We start from the raw sequence: 21,791 nt of genomic DNA, 5'->3' as shown, positions 1-21,791 counted from the left end.
AGTATTTTTAAAGAACTAATGAAAAATAAGGTAAGAGGGAAAGATGAGGCCTGATAATAGAGGACCACTGAGAAACAGTCCCAATCTTTATTTAACAAGCAAAGGGGAACCCAGTATATTCTAAAGCAGAAGAGTAACATGATTAAGTGGAATACTGTAAAGAAATTAAATAGCTGCTCTCGGGAAAACTCAAACTTAGAAATCTACAATACCTTAGCATATTTTGTTTTCAGAATGGACATAATGAAAATGACATTTTTTTTTTCCTTTGAGGAAAAAGTACTTCTGGCTTAAATTGATATATACATTTATCTCTTGAACTCTATGCAATTTCTGCAAGGAAACATTTATTTCTAACCTTTTGAACAACTATACAAGAAAGTAGGTTCAGTAGAGAAATCTGCAGTAGGGTTCATTATATGATGATAATTTTAAGCTGTGAGCATCTGTGGTAAAAGAAATGCTGAGCATACCTTGCTGGGGAATCTGACAGAGAAATCCAGTCCAGAAAGGTGTGCATTCACAACTGAAAGCATTAACACCATCTATACATGTTCCCCCATTCAAACAGGGGTTGCTCAGACACTCATTGATGTTTTCTGTGCAGTTGATACCAGCCCAACCTGGGTCACATTTACAAAAATAACTGGATACTGTTTCCTAAGGAAATAAAAAAACAATGCCATAAAACAAATGGATAGACAAGAAATTCCAATCCATCCAAATAATAAAGGAAGTGATGCTACATGGTATATGCAGCAGGTGTTGAGCCACAAGCAGCTTCCAGTAGCCTAACTTGTATTAACTCATTTAAATGATGATCACTAAGTATCGAAGTGTAAGTTGGATCTATTTGGAACTGCAGGCTTTGATTTACTTCCTTTGTCGATCACTGGGAGAAAAAATTAACTCAATATGAGTTTTTCCTGGGAACTAAAGTTATTACCCATCTTTCATCTGAAAGTTATTGACAGTTCCTTATCTCAAGCTTAATCATTACTTTAAACTTAATAAACCAAAGAAATCATGCTGCATAGATGTGGAACTAAAATTATTCTCAAGTACTCTATCTCCCCAGAAAGAATAAAGAACTTACAATGCATTGTCCATTTAAACAGGGGCGACTCAGGCAAATATTACTGAGTTGCACACATCCATTTGGGCCAAACCCATTTCCAGTATATCCCGGAGGACAAGTACAGAGAGGTAAGGAACCTGTTCAGAAATAAAAATGAAAGTGTAAACACAAAGTCTCCTTGATTCAGACCCAGTAACAAAACTCAGGGTCTTTCGTCTAGACAAGGAATTGTCCAAGTCACTCTAGGGGTAGGCAAGGCAAGGTATATGGAGAATATACTAGAATCTTTATTTTTCTATTTTTATCTTAAAAGTAAAAAAGGCATAACATTTCTTCAACACTATATATAAACTGACACTGATCCACATGCCGTGGTCCTGAGTTGTGCACAGCGGTGAGGTACACCAAGGAAAAGGGGAGCGTCTCATCGCAGAGGGGTGGACAGCAGAAAAGAGGATTAGTATGATCGTATCTGTTGCAAGCACTGTACGCACATTAACTACTTAATCCTCTCAAGTAGGTGCTATTATTATCCCCACTTACAGATGAAGACAAAGCTAGAATATGGTGGAGCCAAGGGAAAAATCAAACATTCCAGTAGTCTTTTTCTAGACTTTATGCTCTTAATACTTTAGTGTACTGTTAACCATTTAATAAACACTTAAATAATCACAAGTGTGTATATATATATTCTTTTATATATGTGCATATATATAACATGTTAGTAAAAATAAAAGTGGTATTTTGAAATAGCAAAATATATGATATATTATTCAATGAATGGAGTTGGGACCAGCCACCCATTTGGACAAAAAATTGCAAGCTAGATCTCTATTTGATGCTATAGATAAAAATAAATCCTAAAAAGATCAAAGATCTTAATATATAAAATAAAATAAAATATATAAAATAACATGTATTAATACTTGAATATTTTTTATAGTGTTTGATAGGGACGTCTTAATTTTAGGAAAGAGAAAATAGATACCTTTGTGATGGCATAAAATTTTAAACTTCTAAACAGAAAATACCACTGCAAAATGAAAAAGTAAAAACAACATGCCAGGAAAAATACATGTGAAATATAAAACAGATAATGAAATAATGTCCTTAGTACATAACAAAACTTTACAAATCAATAAGAAAGCAGAGGAGCAAAAGACATGAGCAAATAGGAAAAAATGGCCAGTAATCAAAAACTTAATTTTGATTTAGTCAAAAGTTTGCCTACAAAATTGACTAAAATAAAAAATAACAATAGGATCCATTATTGTTAAGAGTGGAGTAAATGTATATTTTCATACACTATTGGTGAGTATATAAACTGATACATTTCTGAGAGAAAGTTTAGCAATACACATTTTAAAAATTATAGGAGTTGAAGCTCCTTTCACACAGCATTGCAGATACTGTTGCTTATCCCTAAGATCCAGTTTTTCCTTCCTTATTCTTTCATTTAATTGGGGGTATGGGCACCTGAAATACTACATAAAGAAATAAAGACTATATATCCCCATCTCCCTTGCATCCAGGGTTAGCCACCAGGCTCTGTCTTGGCCAATGGCATAGAAATAAAAATATCCTTAAAGGACATGGACATGTCCACCTTCCTACTTTTCTCCTTCCTGCTTGCTGAAATACAATTGTGAGTTAATTAGCTGACTTATGTAGGAAAATAATTGCTAAATTAGAACAGATCATGTATGACCACAATCTGTCGCATCTATAAAATTCCCAATGTAGAGGTTTATTACATGGATTAATTTTTGGTTTGAAGATCAAAATAAGAATTTTGAGGATAGAGGTATTTGGTTTTAAAAAGTTGAATTGTTTTATAAGGGCATATTAAAATACCTTAAAGAAGAGGGAGGGAGGAGCCATTACCTAGAACTGAGGAGCAGGACGCGTGTGGGTGGCAGCCTCCATTATTGACAGAGCAGAGGTCGATGAGAGTGCACACTCTTCCGTCGCCCTGGTACCCTGGTCACAGCGAAAGCAGGGGCGTGACAAACGACGTTAAGGACATTCAAGAAGAAGAATCTCAATCTGAGAATCAAATATCATGAACCAGACCCACCAGAGATCCTCCACCATCAAAAAGAAAATGTAAATTGAAAGTGTCCTAAACAAAATTGCATTATTAAGAAGACAGACAAGAATTGGGAAACTGGCTTTAGAAACAATGTTGTTGGCTGTTTTTAATTACAAAATAAGAAATAAAAATAAAAGGATGTATGAAACCACTTGTAGACTTAGAAAGTGCTGACACTAAAAAAGTTGGTATTTTTTCATTACACTGACTTGGTGATCATAAAGGTAAATTACTGCAGAAGTCCGATGTACTGTTGTTTTGAGTTAATGAAACATGATAGTGTTTCGGTTAATCCTTTAGAACTCCTTGAACTTCCTGGACAGTAACTCAATTTAGATTAGAGAATAGTAATAATGACTTATTTTCAGAAGAGAAGGAAAACTAACGTATGTTGCATGCCTACTATGATGCCTGTTATTTAGTAAATTTTATGTGTAAAACACCTCATGTATACATTACATTAATAAATTATTTGTGGGAGCAATGGAGCTGTAGGTCTATGATTCACAGAGAAAAATTTTCAAATTCTGCATTATGTCTGTAGGCTATTTCACAGTTTTTAAAAGTTTGTTATTTTCCTTGGATATTTGACTTTATTTTTTATTTCTTTCTTATAATACAGCTGTACTAACGTGCCATGATTCCATGAGTTAAATAAAACTTTCCAAACTGTTCAGTTTCTCTCCTTAGACAGAAGTCATATTTAAAATAGAGGAAAAGATCCTGTTTTCCAATGTGTGGTTTGCCTGTAATGGAATTGGGGAGTTTAGGGGAGCACCTGGCGGGCAGGCCTGGCAGTGGTAAGATCCAAGTGTATTCACACATTCAACAGGTGGGGCCACAGAACAACCGCCGTTATTGATCTCACATTCATTGATATCTTGGCAATCATATCCATTTCCTTGCCAGCCTAGAAAAATAAGAAGACTTAAAAAGTTAGCTCTATGGATGAGTCATCAAAGAAATAAAGCAAAGAGTCAAAAACATATTTTAAAAACTGGTTTAACTATAACAAACTATAGATTACTTAACAGATTGGAAAAAATGTTTTTTTAAATTTTTTTATTGTTGTTCAATTACAATTGTCTCCACCAAACCAGCACTACAAGATATGCTAAAGGGACTGGTTTAAGAAGATGAAGAAAAAAAGTGAGAAAAAGAAAAACACAGGTACAAAGAGAAAAAATGAATAGGTTTCTATCAATAATAACTCTCAATGTAAATGGAATAAATGCCCCAATCAAAAGACACAGGATAGCTGAATGGATAAGAAAACATGACCCACACATATGCTGCCTACAAGAGACCCACCTCAGAACAAAGGACCTACAAAGATTGAAAGTAAAGGGACGGAAAAAATATATTCCAAGCAAATGGGCAAGAAAAGAAAGCAGGAGTAGCAATATTTATATCAGACAAAATAGATTTCAAAACAAAGGCCATAAAAAGAGACCCAGAGGAACATTATATAATACTTCAAGGAAGAATCCATCAAGAAGACATAAACATTGTAAACTTATATGCACCCAATATAGGAGCACCCAAATATATAAGGAAAATCTTGGAGGACTTCAAAAAGGATACAGACAGCAACACACTGATAGTAGGAGATTTTAACACCCCACTGTCAAAAATGGGCAGAAATTCCAAACAAAACATCAACAAGGATATTGTGGAGCTGAATGACGCATTAAATCAAATGGACTTAACTGACATATATAAAACCTTACATCCCAAAGAAGCAAAATACATATTCTTTTCAAATGCACATAGAACTTTTTCAAATATAGACCACATGATAGGATACAAAGCAAGCCTCAGCAAATTCAGGAAAATTGAAATAATACCAAGCATTTTCTCAGACCACAAGGGTTTGAAACTAGAAATCAACCTCAAAGAGAAACTTTAGAAACTTGCAAACTCATGAAGACTGAACAGTACATTATTAAACAATGAATGGGTCAATAATGAGATAAGAGAAGAAATCAAAAAGTTTTTGGAAACAAATGAAAATGAACAGACAATAGTCCAAAACCTACAGGTCACAGCACAGGCAGTCCTGAGAGGAACTTCAGAGCAATACAAGCCTACCAAAAAAGATAGAAACATTTCAAATAAAAGACCTAACACTACAACTTCAAGAACTGGAGAGACAACAAATAAAGCCCAGAGCAAGTAGAAGGAAAGTAATAATCAAGATCAGAGCAGAACTGAATGACATAGAGACGAAAAGAACAATTCAAAGGATCAACCAATCCAGAAACTGGTTCTTTGGAAAGATAAATAAAATCAACAAGCCTTTAAACAGACTCATCAAGAAAAAAAGGGAGAGGACCCCAATTAATAATATCTGAAATGAAAGAGGAGAAATAACAACTGATACCACAGAAATACAAAGGATTGTCAGAAACTACTGTGAACAATTATACGCCAAAAAATTTGAAAACCTCGATGAAATGGAAAAATTTCTAGAAAAGTATAACCTTCCAACACTGAATGAAGAAGAAGCAGAAAGCCTAAACAGACCGGTAACAGCTGGGGAAATTGAAGCAGTCATCAAGAAACTCCCAGCACACAAAAGCCCAGGGCTGGACGGTTTCACAGGAGAATTTTACAAAACATTTAAGGAATAGCTAACCCCTGTCCTTCTCAGACTATTCCAAAAAATCCAAGAGGAGGGAAGATTCCCAGACTCTTTTTTATGAGGCCAGCATCACCCTGATCCCAAAACCAGATGAAGTCCCTACAAGCAAAGAAAACTACAGGCCAATATCGCTGATGAACATGGACACCAAAATCCTCAACAAAATATTGGCAAACTGCATCCAGCAACACATTAAAAAGATTATCCACCATGACCAAGTGGGATTCATCCCAGTGATGCAGGGATGGTGCAAGATACGCAAATCAATAAATGTAATACATCACATAAACAAAAGGAAAGACGAAAACCACATGATCACCTCCATAGATGCAGAAAAAGCATTCGATAAGGTACAGCACCCATTTATGATCAAAACACTCAGCAAAATAAAAAATAAAAACAACACTTGGCTTAACTATAAGGAACTATAGATTACTTAACAGATTGGAAAAAATGGTTTTTTTTAATTTTTTTTATTGTTGTTCAATTACGATTGTCCCCATTTTTCCCCTATTACCCTTCCTCACCCTCCCTACACCCCTCCCACAGTCAATCCCCTCCCCCAGTCGCCATCGTCCGAGTCTGTGGGTCCTTTATACCTGTTCCTTGACTTGACCCTTTAAAATTTTTGAAGTCATACTCTGGCAAAGAGGTGGGCAAATGGGATACTCATATGCTGTTAGAAGTTAAAACTTATTTGGAAAGAGATCTAGCAGTATTCTTTGAATTTCTTAAAATATGTACCTTTGACTACCAATTCCACTTTTTAAAAGTTATTCTACAGTGATAAAACTGCCAGGATATAAAAATAGAAACAAGCAGATGTCCATTGCAGCATTGTTTAATGGAGAAAAAACTCTCAATGGTCAATAGGGGCATAGCTGATTACATTATGAGTCATGTATACCATGAAACTGCAAATTTTTAATGGCATGTACACATTTATACAAATAATGAATGAAAATACAAAATTTTAGGATAATATGCAGAGTGTGATTGATCCCAATTTGGGGAAAGATTTTTTTTTAACTTGCATATGTGTCTATGTTTTTTATGAGTGAAGGGAAAGGCAGAAGTGGAGCGAAAACAAATTGCCAACAGCGGTCTTTTTAGAAGGAAACTGAAGGTGAAAAAAGGGAATATCTTATTATTTTAAACGTTTCTGTTTTAGTCAATTGTTATGAGTTTTATTACTCAGAATTCAAATGACCAAAACTATAAGAAAGTTTCAAACATTTTACATGAATTCACTAAACCAAAAGTCACTAAATAAAGCAACGTGAGGTGAGAGGGAACGGAGGGGGTGGATTCCTTGGTGAATCAGAATCACAGACCCTCAGCAGCCCAGCTCAGATCCAGAGTTGGCAGACCTGAGCTGAATTCTGGCTGCTTATAAGCTCTGTGATCTTGGGTAAGTCATTTACCTTCCCTAAGCCTCAAGTTCTTACATTTTAAAATGGGAATAATACTAATTGCTATCATTTCTTTTTTTGTTGTTGTAATTCCAAGAATTAGAAGTTGCCTAGTACAGTGCCTTAATGACATTTCCATGAAAGAATAGCTGCTATTATCATATTCTTTCTGTGCTCCACTTTCTAAGAACAGCCAAGGAGTTCAGACAAGACTTGTAAACTTGAGTTCTGGTTAATTGTTACCAGTGCACCCAGCACAGTGCTTTGCTCAGAGTAGGTGAGCTACAAATATGCACTAAATGGGTGATAGTGACCTCCTATAGTAAAGGATGAAACTTGGACTCAAACCCAGATAGCCTCTGAGTCCAGAGTCCATGTTTTTAATGACTCTGCATCTGACCTCTGAGATTGGGTCCCTGTACGTCTGTGATGGAGCTGGACATCCCTATTTACACAAGGCCGTGGGATCTTCTAACAACACACCCAGATGAGAACTACTGAACTCGAGTGGAGACATTAAAAGGCAAATAATTTGCACAAGTGTACAAATATCTGGCTGATGTGAAAGGTGACTAGAGCACATGCCTTTCGATTTCAAGCCTAGTCAGCTGACGGCAACATAAAATGTTTGACCTCACACACTGTGGCTAACCCTGCTCCCCCTGTTTGACTCCAGCACAGCCTGGGACAAACCTCTCATTTCCCATTTTGACTGTTGAATTGTGAAAGCAGGAAGATGGCCTGGAGTGAGAGTGAGTGAAATAGGACATGGGGCTGGATTGGGATGCCTCCCAAGAATGATCTTCTCCTCCTTCGGCAGTGGAAGGAGATTGGTTCTGGCACCTTGCCTGGCTGGCAGGCAGAACCAGCACAGTGTCTCTGGCTGGGCGTAGACACGCTCACGTACCTGTGGGACAGGCCCCGCAGTAGAAGGAGCCTGGAGTGTTGAAACACTGCACGAGTGCTGAGCACGGCGCAGGCCGGAGGCTGCACTCGTCTCTGTCCAGTGTGCAGGCGGAACTGTTCTGCGGGGACGTCCAACCAGCGTCGCAGATGCAGCTATAATGGGGCTGGCAGGGTGACAAGGTGTGAATAAAGACAATCAGGGAAATGAGCAGGAAAACCTTTGAAAATCTCACCAAGCCCCCTCTAACATTTATCCTCTAACATTTATTTCCATAAGGCCAATTGAGTGGCTTCTCTTTTCCTCCCATATGATTAAGCATTTGGACCAGACCACGCAAAGAGAGAAGCGTCTTTATTTCGGAGTAAGGGAAACCTATCATTTGCCCCAAAGATGCCAGGGAAAGAGCAACAACCACCGAGGACTGTAAGTCAATATAATTAAAGTTAATCAACTCAGCCTGCTGTGTTTTTAGAGGGAAAAACACCCATGTAGGCGCAGACCTTGGAAAATCAATTCTGCTTGTTTCCTTTTTGCAAGTCTCTCCCTCTCCTCCCATCTACCATCATTGGAAGGGAACCATTTTCCATCACGTAAGTAGAAAAAAGGAGAACTAAAAATAAAGACCTGAAGGTCTCATGCAAGGCCAAGTGACAAGGACTGGGTGACCTAGAGGGTCAGGAGTCAAGGCTGTCAGGATGCAGAGCATGGGGTACTCAGGGAGGTGGACTCACAGAGTCTGCAGCAGCCACAGGGGCCGGAGAAAAATCCAGACTCCTTAAAAGTGCATGTTGCTGACAAGAGCGGGCCTTTTATGGTTCCACGTCTTGTCACTGCTAAAACCCACAAGACCAAGAGACAGTCCTGTCTCACAGAGAGATTCATGAAGGAATCATAAAAGTGTTAGCAAATTTATATAATGAAGTCTTAACTTCTGGGTTCAGTTTTCTGCTTATTTACGGACAACTCTCATCCCCTTCCTTGCCAGTGTCCTGCTCGAGGGCAGGAAGTGACTTTCCCTCTGCAGCCTCACAGGGCCATGCTTGTATACAGTCACTGAGGATGACGAAGTAACGGCCCCCACTCCCTCCGAGAGGTCAGAGTCCAGGAAGAATGCACCTCTCCAGGCTTTACGCGGACTAGATCCTCACAGACGCCGTGGACACAGAGTGCTGCAGAGCCCCTTTCACAGTCGTTGTATTTGGATGCGCACTGGGGGCCATGCGTGTCGGGTGAGCAGAGACACCTGTTGGTTACACAAGAGCACAATGTCAGGGCTTGTGTCAGAGGGAATGCCTTTTTCTCAGCATCAATAAAAAAATAATTCCAATTGCTGGTCAGTGATGTTCACAGGGAATCGTAAATCAGCTAACCAGATATACCAGTTGAAGTCTTGAAAGAAAATTGCTCTGCTTCAAGCAGTGCACTCACTAAACATGTCATCTTCTCAAATACAGTGTGAGAGGGGCATGACTTACTACCTGGGCAAGGCTGCCACAATAAATTTTTCTGGTATCCTGTCATCAAACCTTTCAAAGCTCACACTTCTATAAACTAAGACTTCGTTCAAGATGGTCAAGGGAGAGATCAACAAGTCCATTCATCGTTTGTCCAAATGGACCCACTGGTACACACAGGTAACCTTGACTGAACTAATAAGTTCCTGAATGTTCTTTGGGCCTGTATAACCCAGTAAGCAATGTGATACCCACATTTATGATAATTATTATATTACAAAGGGCAACACTTCTTCTATCCATGAGATGTAGTTAACATAGCAACATTTCTTTCATAGTCACATTTTAACTGACAAAATGTAATTATTACATACTATCTAAGCTAGCGGTGGGTGTTTTGTTATAAGAAGATTTCAGTTCAACAATAACCAAATAAGCAAAATTGTTTTAAATTTTCTTTAAGATTTGTATAATCCTTAAAACTGTTGAGTTAGGTTTATACCTGCACTGCACCTTCAGAGGGAATGTGGAAGGCATTAGAATGGCACTAGGGGGAGGTGGAGTCACTGAGTCCAACCTTATTTACACATAACTGAGCACAGTGGATGGAGTGGAGAGCCAAGCCCAGAGGTCACTGTCTGCCTAACTTAAACAGCATTGACCTCATGGAGGAAACCGACTACTGGGGCTAAGGGGTCAGAGACAAGGAATAGAAAGGACCTGATGACCATGAACCATGAACCATGAACCCATTTCTGAGGGTTCTGGAAAAGGAGCCGCTCTACAAGGTAAAGAAGCCCTTTTAACAACATAGATTGAGGCACAAGGAGTTTAGCTGATGTCCATGGATGACACACGTCTGTGGGAGATAGGAGTCTGGCTCTTTGAGAAGCAACAAGAGTCACACTCTGGGCACAGAACTCGGTGTGCCCATGGAGAATCCCAGAAACAATTGCTGGGGCGGCGCCCTTGAGCAGGTTCTGTGGAAGAAGATCTCAATGAATGTTGCCAGAGACAGAGAGTAAGAATAGGGTGTGTATCATTCAGGCACTCACGTGAAGCATTGCCAGACCTAGCAAATAAAGTTACAGGATGCCCAGTTAAATCTGAATTTCAGATAAATGGATACTTTTTTGGTACACATATGTCCCATGCAATTTGCCACACCAATATGTGATTGTGTAAAAGTTGTTCCAGCAAGAAATCACCTTTCCGAGCATTCCATCGTTGCCTTTCTCATTAAGATTAGTTCATAGATTAACAGAAATAGATGATTAAACTGAAAAATAAATTCAATTATTCATTCCCCACCAGAAGTTACTTATTTTCCTTTCTTCTCTTTTCATACTCTCCCTCTCATATTCCCTTCTCTTTCTTCTGCTGTCTCCCATACTTAGAAAGACTATTCTTTTAGAGAATTTAATTAGATTCTTAGAGATTAGAGAACTTCAGGCAATTTTATATACATATTTGAATATTTAATTCAGGCGGCTTCCTTGTTGAAAGTTTCTTTTATCACCACCTCCGCCTGCTTAAAAAAATTTTTAAATCTTTAATACAAAGTATTACTAGCTTTCTGAGTCCATCACATGTGAGAGATCTGAATATTCTGGACCTTGTGGGACATGACTGCCCAGGTTTAAACCTTGATCATACCTATAACTGTTCATCTCAGACAATGCACAACCTCCTCTGCTTCTGCTTCTTGTAAGTTAGAAGAGCCAATCGATAAACACTATTTTCATCTTGGGACCTAAAGGCATTTTCCTGTCGGAAGTGCTTAGGAAATTGTGTTTATCTTATCCCTGAGTGTTTTACTATTAGAAAATGACTTAAGATTTGAGAGAAAATTCCAGTTCATGGACTTGCAGTTAAATCTTCTCCCTTTATCTCTCTCTTCCTTCTCCCTAGCTGTTATCACTTGAATTTAAGTTAATTTTAATCCTATACTCTTCTCTAAACAGCTACAAAGTACAAGACTTTCATTTAAGTTTAGATAATTTGATAAGAAGAGGTTGGGAGGAAGAAGCCGCATTCTTTGCTATGATCCTTAAAGACAAGGTCAAATTAGTTAAAGACTTTCCCTTTTAATGTCTTTTTCATACAACAGTGTTTGTACGTAAAATGTATTCTCAAAGTATCTGAATATGGCTTTTAAAGAAAAAAAGTAATACATGCCACTTTTGTAATGACCTTCTGCTGCTGATTTGGTTCTAGTAGAACAAAAACTAGGCTTTTCAATCTTCGAAAACACTGAAAGTGCACTTGGCAATAGAAAGAGGGCAAATACACTTTCATAGTCATAGTTTAACTTGCTTTAGAGTCCATGGTTCAATATTAATATAACTGACTAACTGAAAGAGTTAATAAGTTTAATACCTAACTACTACCTGAGCTAAAACCAGACCATCTCCATGGTTTAAATGCTCCATGCTTTAAAATCCGCTGGTGGTAAGAATGGAGATAAATAAAATAAAACATGCTAGTGAGTCATCATTGTGTTCCTGGAGGGAAAAAAAAAAAAAAAAAACATTCAATTTTCTTTTTCTAGAAAGTCTTCTCCATCTGAGATGGAAGACTATATAACATACACCAGCCATGGATGGCAAATTTGGACCCCAATGGCTGTCTTAATCCAAAGTAAGCAGGGAAAAATAAACATCAATTCTTCAGAACAAAGGGGTAATAACAGCATTGTGAAGTGGCTAAATATTATTATCTGTTAGCTGTGAGGAGTTGAGGACAAGACCTGTAGGCATAAGACCTCCTAGGTAGAAACAGGCAAGAGTACTCCTTGCTCTATTTCATTACTTTAAACAATAATTTTAACCAGAAATGTACCTACGAAATAGGGCTCTCAATTAACTAGCATTTGCATAGTGCTTTATCTTTCAAAGTAAGAATTATAATCCCCTTAAATAAAGACTCCTTTGTCTCCCCACGTCAAGCCGGCAGGCCCCCCAGAGTTAGACACTGAAGGAGACCCCAAACCCAGAGCAAACTCTGCCCACCATGACCCCATTGTTGCAGCCCCAGATTATTCAATAGCCTCTCAAGTTTAACCTTAGCAAATGCTTAAAATCTCCCAAAGGGGTTACTAGCCTCAGAGGAGCTACTGATTAACAAGGATTTAACCTCACATAATTAATAGAACTCAAGGAAGGATCTAAGTGATTGCTGTTTCATGACCAGACACAAAGCAAGAATTTCTCATGTACATTTTTCTTTGTACTTTTATTCTTTCAAAAGTCTCTATCATATGCCTGAATTAGAGTGCTTATGTTGTAGAAAATCAAGTGGACTTCCTGAGGCTTCATAAACTGTCCCCATACCAAGAAGAAGAACCTATCAAGGACAGAGATGAGAAATCAGAACATTCCCAGAGTCAGCACAATGAGTCTGGGCTTTCTTTCATAAGCAGATGCAAGACAGAGTTCAGCATTGCTCTTAAAAGTTGAATCTTCTGTTACCGTTTAGGCAACCCTCAACAGAAAAACATCTCTAACATCCTCCCATTCCCGTTTGTATCTGATAATGAATTCTCACCTCTGGCATGCAGCAAACAGTTATGTTCAAGTTTTTCTTTTCTTTTTGTGGGGGGGGGGGGTTGGGGGAGGGGCGCTGCATATGGTATTAATGTTCTGGCAGGAAAGAAAAGTTTGCCTTATTCTGTGGGTCTCATTCCACTTGCACATCTTTGATATTCCGTTGGCTTGGAGGACCCCAGAAGACAGTGATGATAAAGGAAGACCAGAGTGAGATAGATCTAATATCTACAACATTCCTAGATATCAGAAAGGCAATATAATATTAGTGCTAGGAGTTGCGACATTTGCCATTAATGTCTACAAGAAGCACTTCTCCTTGATAAATGCCCATAAACATAAATCAGGAGATAATGCTTTCAAGAGAATGAAAGATTAGATCTACATTCTGGATCTTGTCCAAGCTTTAATGTTTATAAAAGTGGGGGCCAGGGTGGGGGTGGCGGAAGGAGGGAGGGTGTCATTTAAATGAGAAACAAAATCCTGACAGCAAAAAGCTCTTTAATAATGTAATACTTAATTTAAGTTAAAGGTGGTTAATTTTGGTTTTGCACAATAACTCATATATCAGAAGTTTCAATGAGTTAAGATTACAACTTAGAAGGAGCAAAATATTTTAAGGTCAGATCAAAAGAACAAAAGAATCAATTAAATGAAAAAGAAAAGGGTTGTGACTGCTTTCTGGAAAAAAAGAATAGTGTGTTTACAGATAACCAGGAAAGAAAAACAAAATTGCTGTATTGTTTTTCCTGGGAAGAACAGAATGAATATTGTTTTGAGGGAATTGAAGGGCATGATAACAGAGATACTAGCAAGAGAGCAAATAATCACTCTTTACTCCAATGAGATTACACCCCAGAGTATTGAAAGACTGTTCACGCCACAACAAAATCAATTGCTTCATCTTTTAATAATCACAGAGTACAAGAGACCAATCAATATATGGAGAAAGATAATGTGGAGAGATTTATTTTTTAGAAAGTGATTTTAAGAAACCATAGAAAAGGAAGTTTGACATTGATGTGCCATAAATTTCTGGACTTGATTATTTACAAAGAGAACGTGTCAGCCAGTATTCCTAGCGTTTGATGGGAACACGGAGGGAGTTTCCTAGAGAGGCCAGTGCCTGTGCTGGGCAGGCAAATCCTGTGGCCAAGCCGCCTGAACGGAGTCAATGAGGAGAGACGGCAAGAGCTTCATGATGAGTGTGGCCAGGGGCCTTGTAACTAATTGAATAAAGGCAGTAAGAGTTAACTATCTAAAAAAACCTCAGTTTAATCTCTGATCTTGTTATGCTCACCATTTTACACAGAGATACTGAATATCTACTGCTCGAGCACAGCAGTGGTTCACTGCTGCGGTGGGGTAGCCCTTGTTGACGTAAGAATGTCCAAACCGGCGGGGAATTTTTTATAACAATTTACTTAAGTCAAACCAGGATATTCCTGGAAGCAAATCTCAACAGACTGAGAAAACTGTTCACCAGAATAACAGTTTGCAGTTTCTTTTATGTACTTGAGATTAAACAGAGAGCGAAACGTAAGGAAGGTCATATGAAAGTGGGAGAAAGAAAGACTAGAACTGGATTGCAGGATAGTTAAGATTATGTACTGCTTTGAGGGTGGTCAAGCTTTAGAAGGAGGGGTCTGAAAAGGGGCGTGTCAAAGGTGTGTTAACCTAGATGCACAGAAACAATGGACAGGGCTTGCTTAAGGCAAAGATAAGCCTTTTACTAAAGAAGCTGCCTGCCTGACTACCCACCAGGACCTGCCCAGTTAGGACTTTAGGATCAGATCACCCTGAGATGTTACTCTCCCTAGAGCCCCATTTTTCATCCACGCCCTCTTTTATTTAAAACTCGTACAGGGCTGCTCCTTCTACTCAGCCTTATCGTGCACCGTGCCATCCTTACTCTCTGCCAGCCACAGTGGCCTCCTTCCAGTTCCTCAAGGCCTCCAGAGAAAGAATTTCTTTGTGGCCTGAGAGCTGAGGATGTACAGCTTTTCTTCCTCTAGTAAATCATTCTGTGTACTTTAAATCAGAGCCACATATTTCCCCACGGAGCTCCTAATTTTGCTGCTAATACAGATAGTTAATCTCAGATGCTCTTAACTATAGGATGTTTCAGTCCTTCAAAAACACGCTAGTATATTTTTTTTTAATATGCAAAAGTGATAGCTTTTACCCAAAGCTTTAAAAGACGTTAGATGATTCTGCTCAGCCCTCCTAGGGCTTTTGGCTCCAGTCGTGAGAAGGACACTCCTCAGGCCTCAGCCCAAGAAGGAGACATGCAGACCCTGTCTAAACTGGAGCAGAGCCTCTGTGACCGATCTATAGACCCAAGAGTAAGAAAAATAAATGCTTGTTGTTTAAAAAGGAAAAAAGAAGTTACCTGTAACTCCCCACTGTATTTATACACGTGGCTCCATTCTGGCAGCTGAAGGGTGTTCCTGAGTAAATCTCACATTCGTTAACATCAGCTGAGCACAGAGGACCCTGTGTTCATATAAGGAACAAAGTTAGTGCCGCAGGCTGCAGAGGTATCTGGGGCCCATGCTCAAATGAGATGTTTAAGGATCTACACACAGATAGTGAAAAAGTCCTCAGTCAAGCCAAATATAATAATACTAATACTAATACTAATATTAATGTCTGGTTATCCTTCCTCTGGAACTCAGATTTCACGTAATAGAGCCAAAGAGCTCTATTAAAAAAAGCACCAGTCACACAAGAAGAATCCTATACAAACTAATTCTCATTTCACTATGGTGCTATGCCTGGGAATACTCACTGAACAATTTTATATTAATGTACATGTCAGGAACATTTTCACCATTAATAGTAAAGAGCAAGAAATTTACATGGTTATGTCGGATTTGTTGAGTACATTTGATGCTAAGCAATTTAAGTTAATGTTAGCCAAAATATTGTGCTCTCCATGTGATTATCAGCTCAAATGAACCCCTCCTTAAGATGGCTTAGCATTTAGTGGGTTACATATTCTTGCTTGCCATTGTTTGGATTTTGACATACACAGTATAATTCATTCTGATTCAGAAGACCACAGAATCCTAGAAACTTTGGATGGAAAATTAAATACATCTGAATGATTCCAAGGAAGCCACAGATGCTGACTCATCATCATTTTTAACCAAAGACCAAGTGACTCACCTTCCACTGTGAAGGACAGATACAAAAAAAGGAATCATGAAGACTGAGGCAGGTTCCCCCGTTTTGGCAGGGATTGCTGCTGCAAACCTTTTTGTCAACTGTCTGAAACAAAGACAGGACAGTCAGCGAGATGATCAGACTGGCAGGAGGCAGCTGCGAAAGGTGTGTTTCAGGGCAGGTGTGTGTGTGTGTAAAGTGCATTTTACTGCAGTCACTAAGGATCTTCTTCCAGATATTAAATGAATTACTTAAATTCTTCTTCAAATCAATCCTATTGTGAAAAAGAAGGTGTTTCTTGTAGGTCCTATTCATATATTCTTTCACTGTTTACATGCATTTATTTAACTGTGGACGGGATGAAGCCTGGAGTGAAAAGATTCTCATTCTATCCTTTGGAAAAGCATTGTTCACTGGAGGAATATGCATTCACAGACAAACGTAAAGATATCAGGTGTGGGAATAATAATGAACATTCATATTGTGCTAAGAAAATAAAATGGAAATTCTGGTACTTCTGCTGCTATTGTTATCTCTGGTACCTCCAGATAAGCATTTGAAATATGACCATTTTTGCTGTCACCCCTCCTCCAAGGGTTAAGATGGCTGAAGTCTTTTCATCCAAGTCCCTTTGTTTGAAATGTGACCAGCTTAGATACACCCTCCACTCTCAGGCCCACGTGACTACTTTCAGATAGAGTCACAAACAGGCCGTCTTTGTCTACACAACCTGGGGACCGTGGCAGCTACTGCTTCCAATCTTGTATGATTTCTAATGGTTGTGGGGGCATAGAAACTGTCTTTAGAGAGGACAAGTGATTAGGCAAGGATAGGTATTCTATTAATTTCACCTAATCAGAGTCCAATTCTATGTTTTAAAAATTAAAATAGGAGCAAATTATTCACTGCAATTTTCTTTTTTAATATTCAGCAACCCACAAAGAAAAGCAAGTCTGTTCCTTTCGTTTTACAGAGGAAACTGGGAGCAGGAGGATGGCCAGCTAAATGTCTCAGCATCATTTATTGCAAAGCCCATTTCTTTCCACCTTTGTCATAAGTCGGGTGACCATACACGTGAGGGGCTCTTTCTGGACTATGTTTCTTCCATTGTTTTATTTGGCTGTCTTTGTGCCAGTACCACAATTGGTCTTGTTCATCAAAGGACATTACTAAGAAAGTTAACCACAATTTCATTAAAAGTTTTCCTGGTGTACAAAAGCAGTTCTGTCTGGGGAATAGAAGCACAAAAGCCAATGGGGACCCAACAGGAAATGGAATCAGTGAGCGGTCAGGAGGAAGACAATAGGCAACAGTGGAGACTGTAGTGACAGAGAGCTCTTGCTCTGTCCCAAGGGATAAAGGCACTTACATTCAAACATCATTAAAAATTCATCCTGGGGGATGGCCAGGAGGACAGCCTGAGCTAATTCTGACTATGGCCTCTAGTTCTTGACGTTTGGTAGGAAGAATGAATACCTCTAGAAGACTGAAAACTCCAGCGCCATGCCTTGCTCCGTGGGTATGAGTGCTTGCTTGTTTTCATTCACTCAACTACTCCCTTAAAAGATCAAGGCTAAGTGTGCAGTTTACTATCAAAGTCAGGAAAAGGAATATATGAATTGTTTGCCAACTTTAAATTACTAAGGTAGAAAACAACAGTTGCATAATCAAAATAGACCAAGAACATTAGGGCAGAAATTATTAAACCTGGAATCTCCTAACTTTTCTTTAAATTTTTAAATATGGACATTCTGTGCATTTCTTTGGGTAGAAGGTTATGGCTTCCATGAAACTCTTAAAAATGCCAACCACTTACAAAAGGGGTAAAAAGTCTAAAATTCTAAAGACTGGTTTATAACCATATAGTAAAGTAATGGAGGTATACTCTAGAGATATTTTCAAATTTAATTAACAGCAAATGTGCTTTTAAAGACATTTGGAATATTTTGTGCTACACCCAGATATCTGTATTTAGTGTTAGAGAGGACACATGACCTTTCAAAACTGAGTCCTTGGTCCCAGAATCAGCAGATTAGGTGGTCACAGGCTGACCGGACACAGCACACAGAAGCCCACCATAACACCACTAAAGCATGACAGTATAAGAGGAAGAGCATGTGGTCTGCAGGACCCAGAGTCAGGAGACCTCCCAGGCTCCCATGCCTCACATGCCCAGTGACCTTGGCGGGTCACTTCATCTCTCTGAAGGTTCCTCATCTGTATCCTGGGTAGCATAACTATGATGAGAATCAAATTTCAGGAAAAATCAAAGTCCTCGATGTTAATCATTCATCCATTGTAAGATAATACTAGATCCATCAATGATTCTTGTGCATTTTAAGCAAAAGATGTTAGATATGTAGTAATTATGGGACTTACCTGCTGTAAGCTTTGAAATTTTCTCTGAAGATCCTCAAACTAGAAGTTGGGAGGAAAGAGCATCAGTTAGCCAGTTTAAAGGCATTTTACATAAAATGCTATCCCCTAGACATGCTTTCCCGATACCCTCTTTTGGGGACTCACTTTATCTGTTTGTTTCTTTTTTTATTGACATACCCCTCCTCATGCCTCTCGCCTTCAAGCTTCCTTTCTTTCCTACTGTCTTTCATCATACAGATTCTTTAAAAGTATTTTTTAAAAAGAACTACAGCCCACTGGAAAGTTGACTCCTTACTTTTCTGCACAAAGGGACTATGGGAATTTTTATAAATAGCAGGGATTCACCCCTTCTCCGATAAGAAGGTTCTTATCAGAACATGAGCAAGGCTACTTATGCAAAAAGTTCTGGCCACAGCATTTCCAATATTTTGCCCATCACCACATCCACGTCCTCTGTAAGAGCTGTGTCACATAACCAGAAAGTCCACAATTACAACGCCAAATTTCTACAGAGGACACAAAATTTCCATATCTCTTACAAAATGTTTACTTATGAGGTTGCATTAAGGAGAACCCATTTGCCCTAATGGTATATAGATGTAAGACTTACCTTAGAATTAAGCTGATGAATTTGACTAGAAATATTTTGAGACAGACCAATTGCACTCCTTTTCAAATCTGTAATATCATCTTTGTTTTTCTGGATCTAATTTTAAAAGGAAGATGGAAAAGAAAAAGAAAGGAGAAGGAAGAGAATGCTGGTGAAAATTTTATGTATGTGTTATAGGAGGAAAATGTTGAAATTTGCGTAGTATTTTATTTTAAGCACTAAGATCTTGCCCATTATTATAAAAACCAAAACAGTGCCATGTATAATAAACATCAGGCTAAAATAGCCATGGCATAATTCCATTTACCTTTTTCAGCAACAATCCATGAAGGTATTTTCCATTTGCATTTTTCCCCACAGTAACAGTTCAGATAGAGTATTTGTTAAAACCCTGGCTTGGAATCAGACTGCTGAGGTTTTACATCTTGGCTCAGTCATTTTTTCTGTGCCTCTGGGCAAGTGATGGAACTGCCACAGGGCCCCTTTAGCTCCCCTATGAATGGGGTCATGATCAAGGCAACCTCATGGGGCAGCTGTGCGGGTTAGTTGGGATACTGCACATCAATGCTGAGCGCAGGGGACCGCCCACAGGCAGCCTAAAATAATGCCCATGGCTACACTATGACACACCAGCATGACGTAGCAAATAATGAACGCAGAAAACACTCAGTAAGGCAGGAAAGTAATTGGCTAATTGTGTTCTGAGGTAGAAGTGAATTGGTCGCGTCTACTCCTTCCCCTGGTCCCCCTCCTTCCTTGCTCGCTTATGGAGGAGTCCCAGTGCTACCCTCTGCACCTTCTCTGGACTAGAGTACAGAAGCCTGCAGATTACCAGAGTCACTCTCTTTACCCATCATTTACCCCAGGGCATTGTTCTTTACGCAGACTTGTGTTCCCTCCAATTATGTTCTCTGTGCGAAAGATTCCAAATTAACATATACTTGTTCAATTAAGTCACCACATATGGATATACAAAATTACTTCAATATATTTCCAGTGTATTACCTGATGTAAACATTCGCCAAGGTCTTCATCATTTAATTTAATTTTCCCCAAGGATCCAGTTTTAAATTCAATGTTTTGAGCAGACCCAGTAAGAAACACTAAATTTCCTCTCTCTGTCGCCATCCGAGGCCTATATAATTCAAACCAGAGAAGGCATCAGTAATTAGCACGTGTAATCCAAATCCAAAGAATGAAGTTTCTCACTGAATAACTATAAACTGTATACACCTCCACTTTGTGGTCAACTCAATCAAATTTTTCCTGTTCATCTCTCATTTCTTTCTCTGAAAATTTCCTAAAGATATCTCCTAGTAATTGCATGCTTTCCTTATTTGCAAAATGATAAATTATTTGTGTATAAGAAGATAATTTCATACATCAATCCAAATGTTTTTCCCTATTTGTTTTTAACACCATTATTTTCCTCAAGATAAATTACCCCTTTGCCTTGAGAAAATGAATAAGGAACTGCCCTAGTCTGTCAGCAGAAATAATTCATGTGTGTCTACTTACTGTTGGAGGTCAGTATTCCTTTTTTGTCTCTGCAAATCAAGTCTTCCAGCTTCACCATTTGATTCAGCTAATGTCAATAAAATAATCACACTGCAAAGAAAAGGTGAGGACATGTTCCTCACCAACCCTCGCAGGTTGTCAGGTGAGAGGCCACTCCAACCAACTGAGAGTGGGAGTTTGAAGAAAGCAAACCAGGCAGATGTACTTTGACCTGTGGAATGTCCTGTAATTTTTCAGTCCTTTCTTCTTTGCTCTAGAAGGCTAGGTTATTTTTCCTTCCTGAGGGATGTAAATGATCTTAGATCTTTCTTACTCTTCAACTTTTAAGTGATGTACAACTTAATCATTATCTGTTTGACCTTTGAAATGGTAACACTGCTTTGGAACCACCCACTAAAACACTCCTTTCTTAAGATGTAGCTACCTTTCAACAAATGGTCTGGGAAAAGCTTTGCATGATATCCACAGGCAAAAGAATGAAGTTCTTACACCACACCATGCATAAAAGATTAACTCAAAATGAATCAAATGTCCAACTAAAAGAGCTAAATCTATTAACACTCTTAGAAGAAAATGTAGTGAGAAAGCTTCATGACATTGGATTTGGCAATGATTTCTTAGATATGACACCAAAAGCATAGGCAACAACAAAAAGATAAATTGGACTACTTCAAAGCAAAACAGTTTTGTGTATCAAAGGTCACCATCACAGGCTGTAAAGGCAACTCACACAATGTGAAAAGATATTTGCAAATCATATACATGATAAGAGGTTAATATTCAGAATATATACAAAATTCCTATAACTAAACAACAAAAAAATAAATAAGTAAATAACCCAATAAAGAAATTGGCAAAGAAAATAGACATTTATCCAATGAAGATATACAAATGGCCAAAAACAAAAAACAAACAAACAAAAAAAACAGATGAAAAGATGCTCAACATCATTAATCATTAGAAAAATACAAATCAAAACCACAA

The 21,791-nt window shown here is 38.4% G+C and overlaps 1 protein-coding gene across 1 annotated transcript in view; it reads right to left on the bottom strand.

The window, feature by feature from the left end:
* The window catches only part of CUBN (cubilin), a 250,291-nt gene extending 229,368 nt beyond the window's left edge, over positions 1–20,923 (bottom strand). The window contains exons 1-12 of the mRNA XM_054593125.1: positions 20,808–20,923; positions 20,295–20,424; positions 19,290–19,385; positions 18,680–18,718; positions 16,304–16,405; positions 15,525–15,628; positions 9,250–9,376; positions 8,134–8,296; positions 3,949–4,080; positions 2,963–3,058; positions 1,097–1,215; positions 474–660 (exon numbers count right to left, since the gene is read on the bottom strand). Of these exons, the coding sequence (XP_054449100.1) occupies positions 474–660; positions 1,097–1,215; positions 2,963–3,058; positions 3,949–4,080; positions 8,134–8,296; positions 9,250–9,376; positions 15,525–15,628; positions 16,304–16,405; positions 18,680–18,718; positions 19,290–19,385; positions 20,295–20,424; positions 20,808–20,920 (1,408 nt within the window). The 5' untranslated portion in view covers positions 20,921–20,923. The remainder of the gene's footprint in view (positions 1–473; positions 661–1,096; positions 1,216–2,962; positions 3,059–3,948; positions 4,081–8,133; positions 8,297–9,249; positions 9,377–15,524; positions 15,629–16,303; positions 16,406–18,679; positions 18,719–19,289; positions 19,386–20,294; positions 20,425–20,807) is intronic.
* Between the last annotated feature and the right edge of the window lie 868 nt (positions 20,924–21,791).

The sequence above is a fragment of the Pteronotus mesoamericanus genome, unplaced genomic scaffold (assembly GCF_021234165.1).
Source record: "Pteronotus mesoamericanus isolate MK-2021 breed Mesoamerican mustached bat unplaced genomic scaffold, CSHL_Meso_final contig_130, whole genome shotgun sequence".
In the NCBI taxonomy this organism is placed as follows: domain Eukaryota; kingdom Metazoa; phylum Chordata; class Mammalia; order Chiroptera; family Mormoopidae; genus Pteronotus; species Pteronotus mesoamericanus.
The sequence above is the reverse complement of the archived record's forward strand: the minus strand, read 5'-3'. Positions and strand labels throughout refer to the sequence as shown.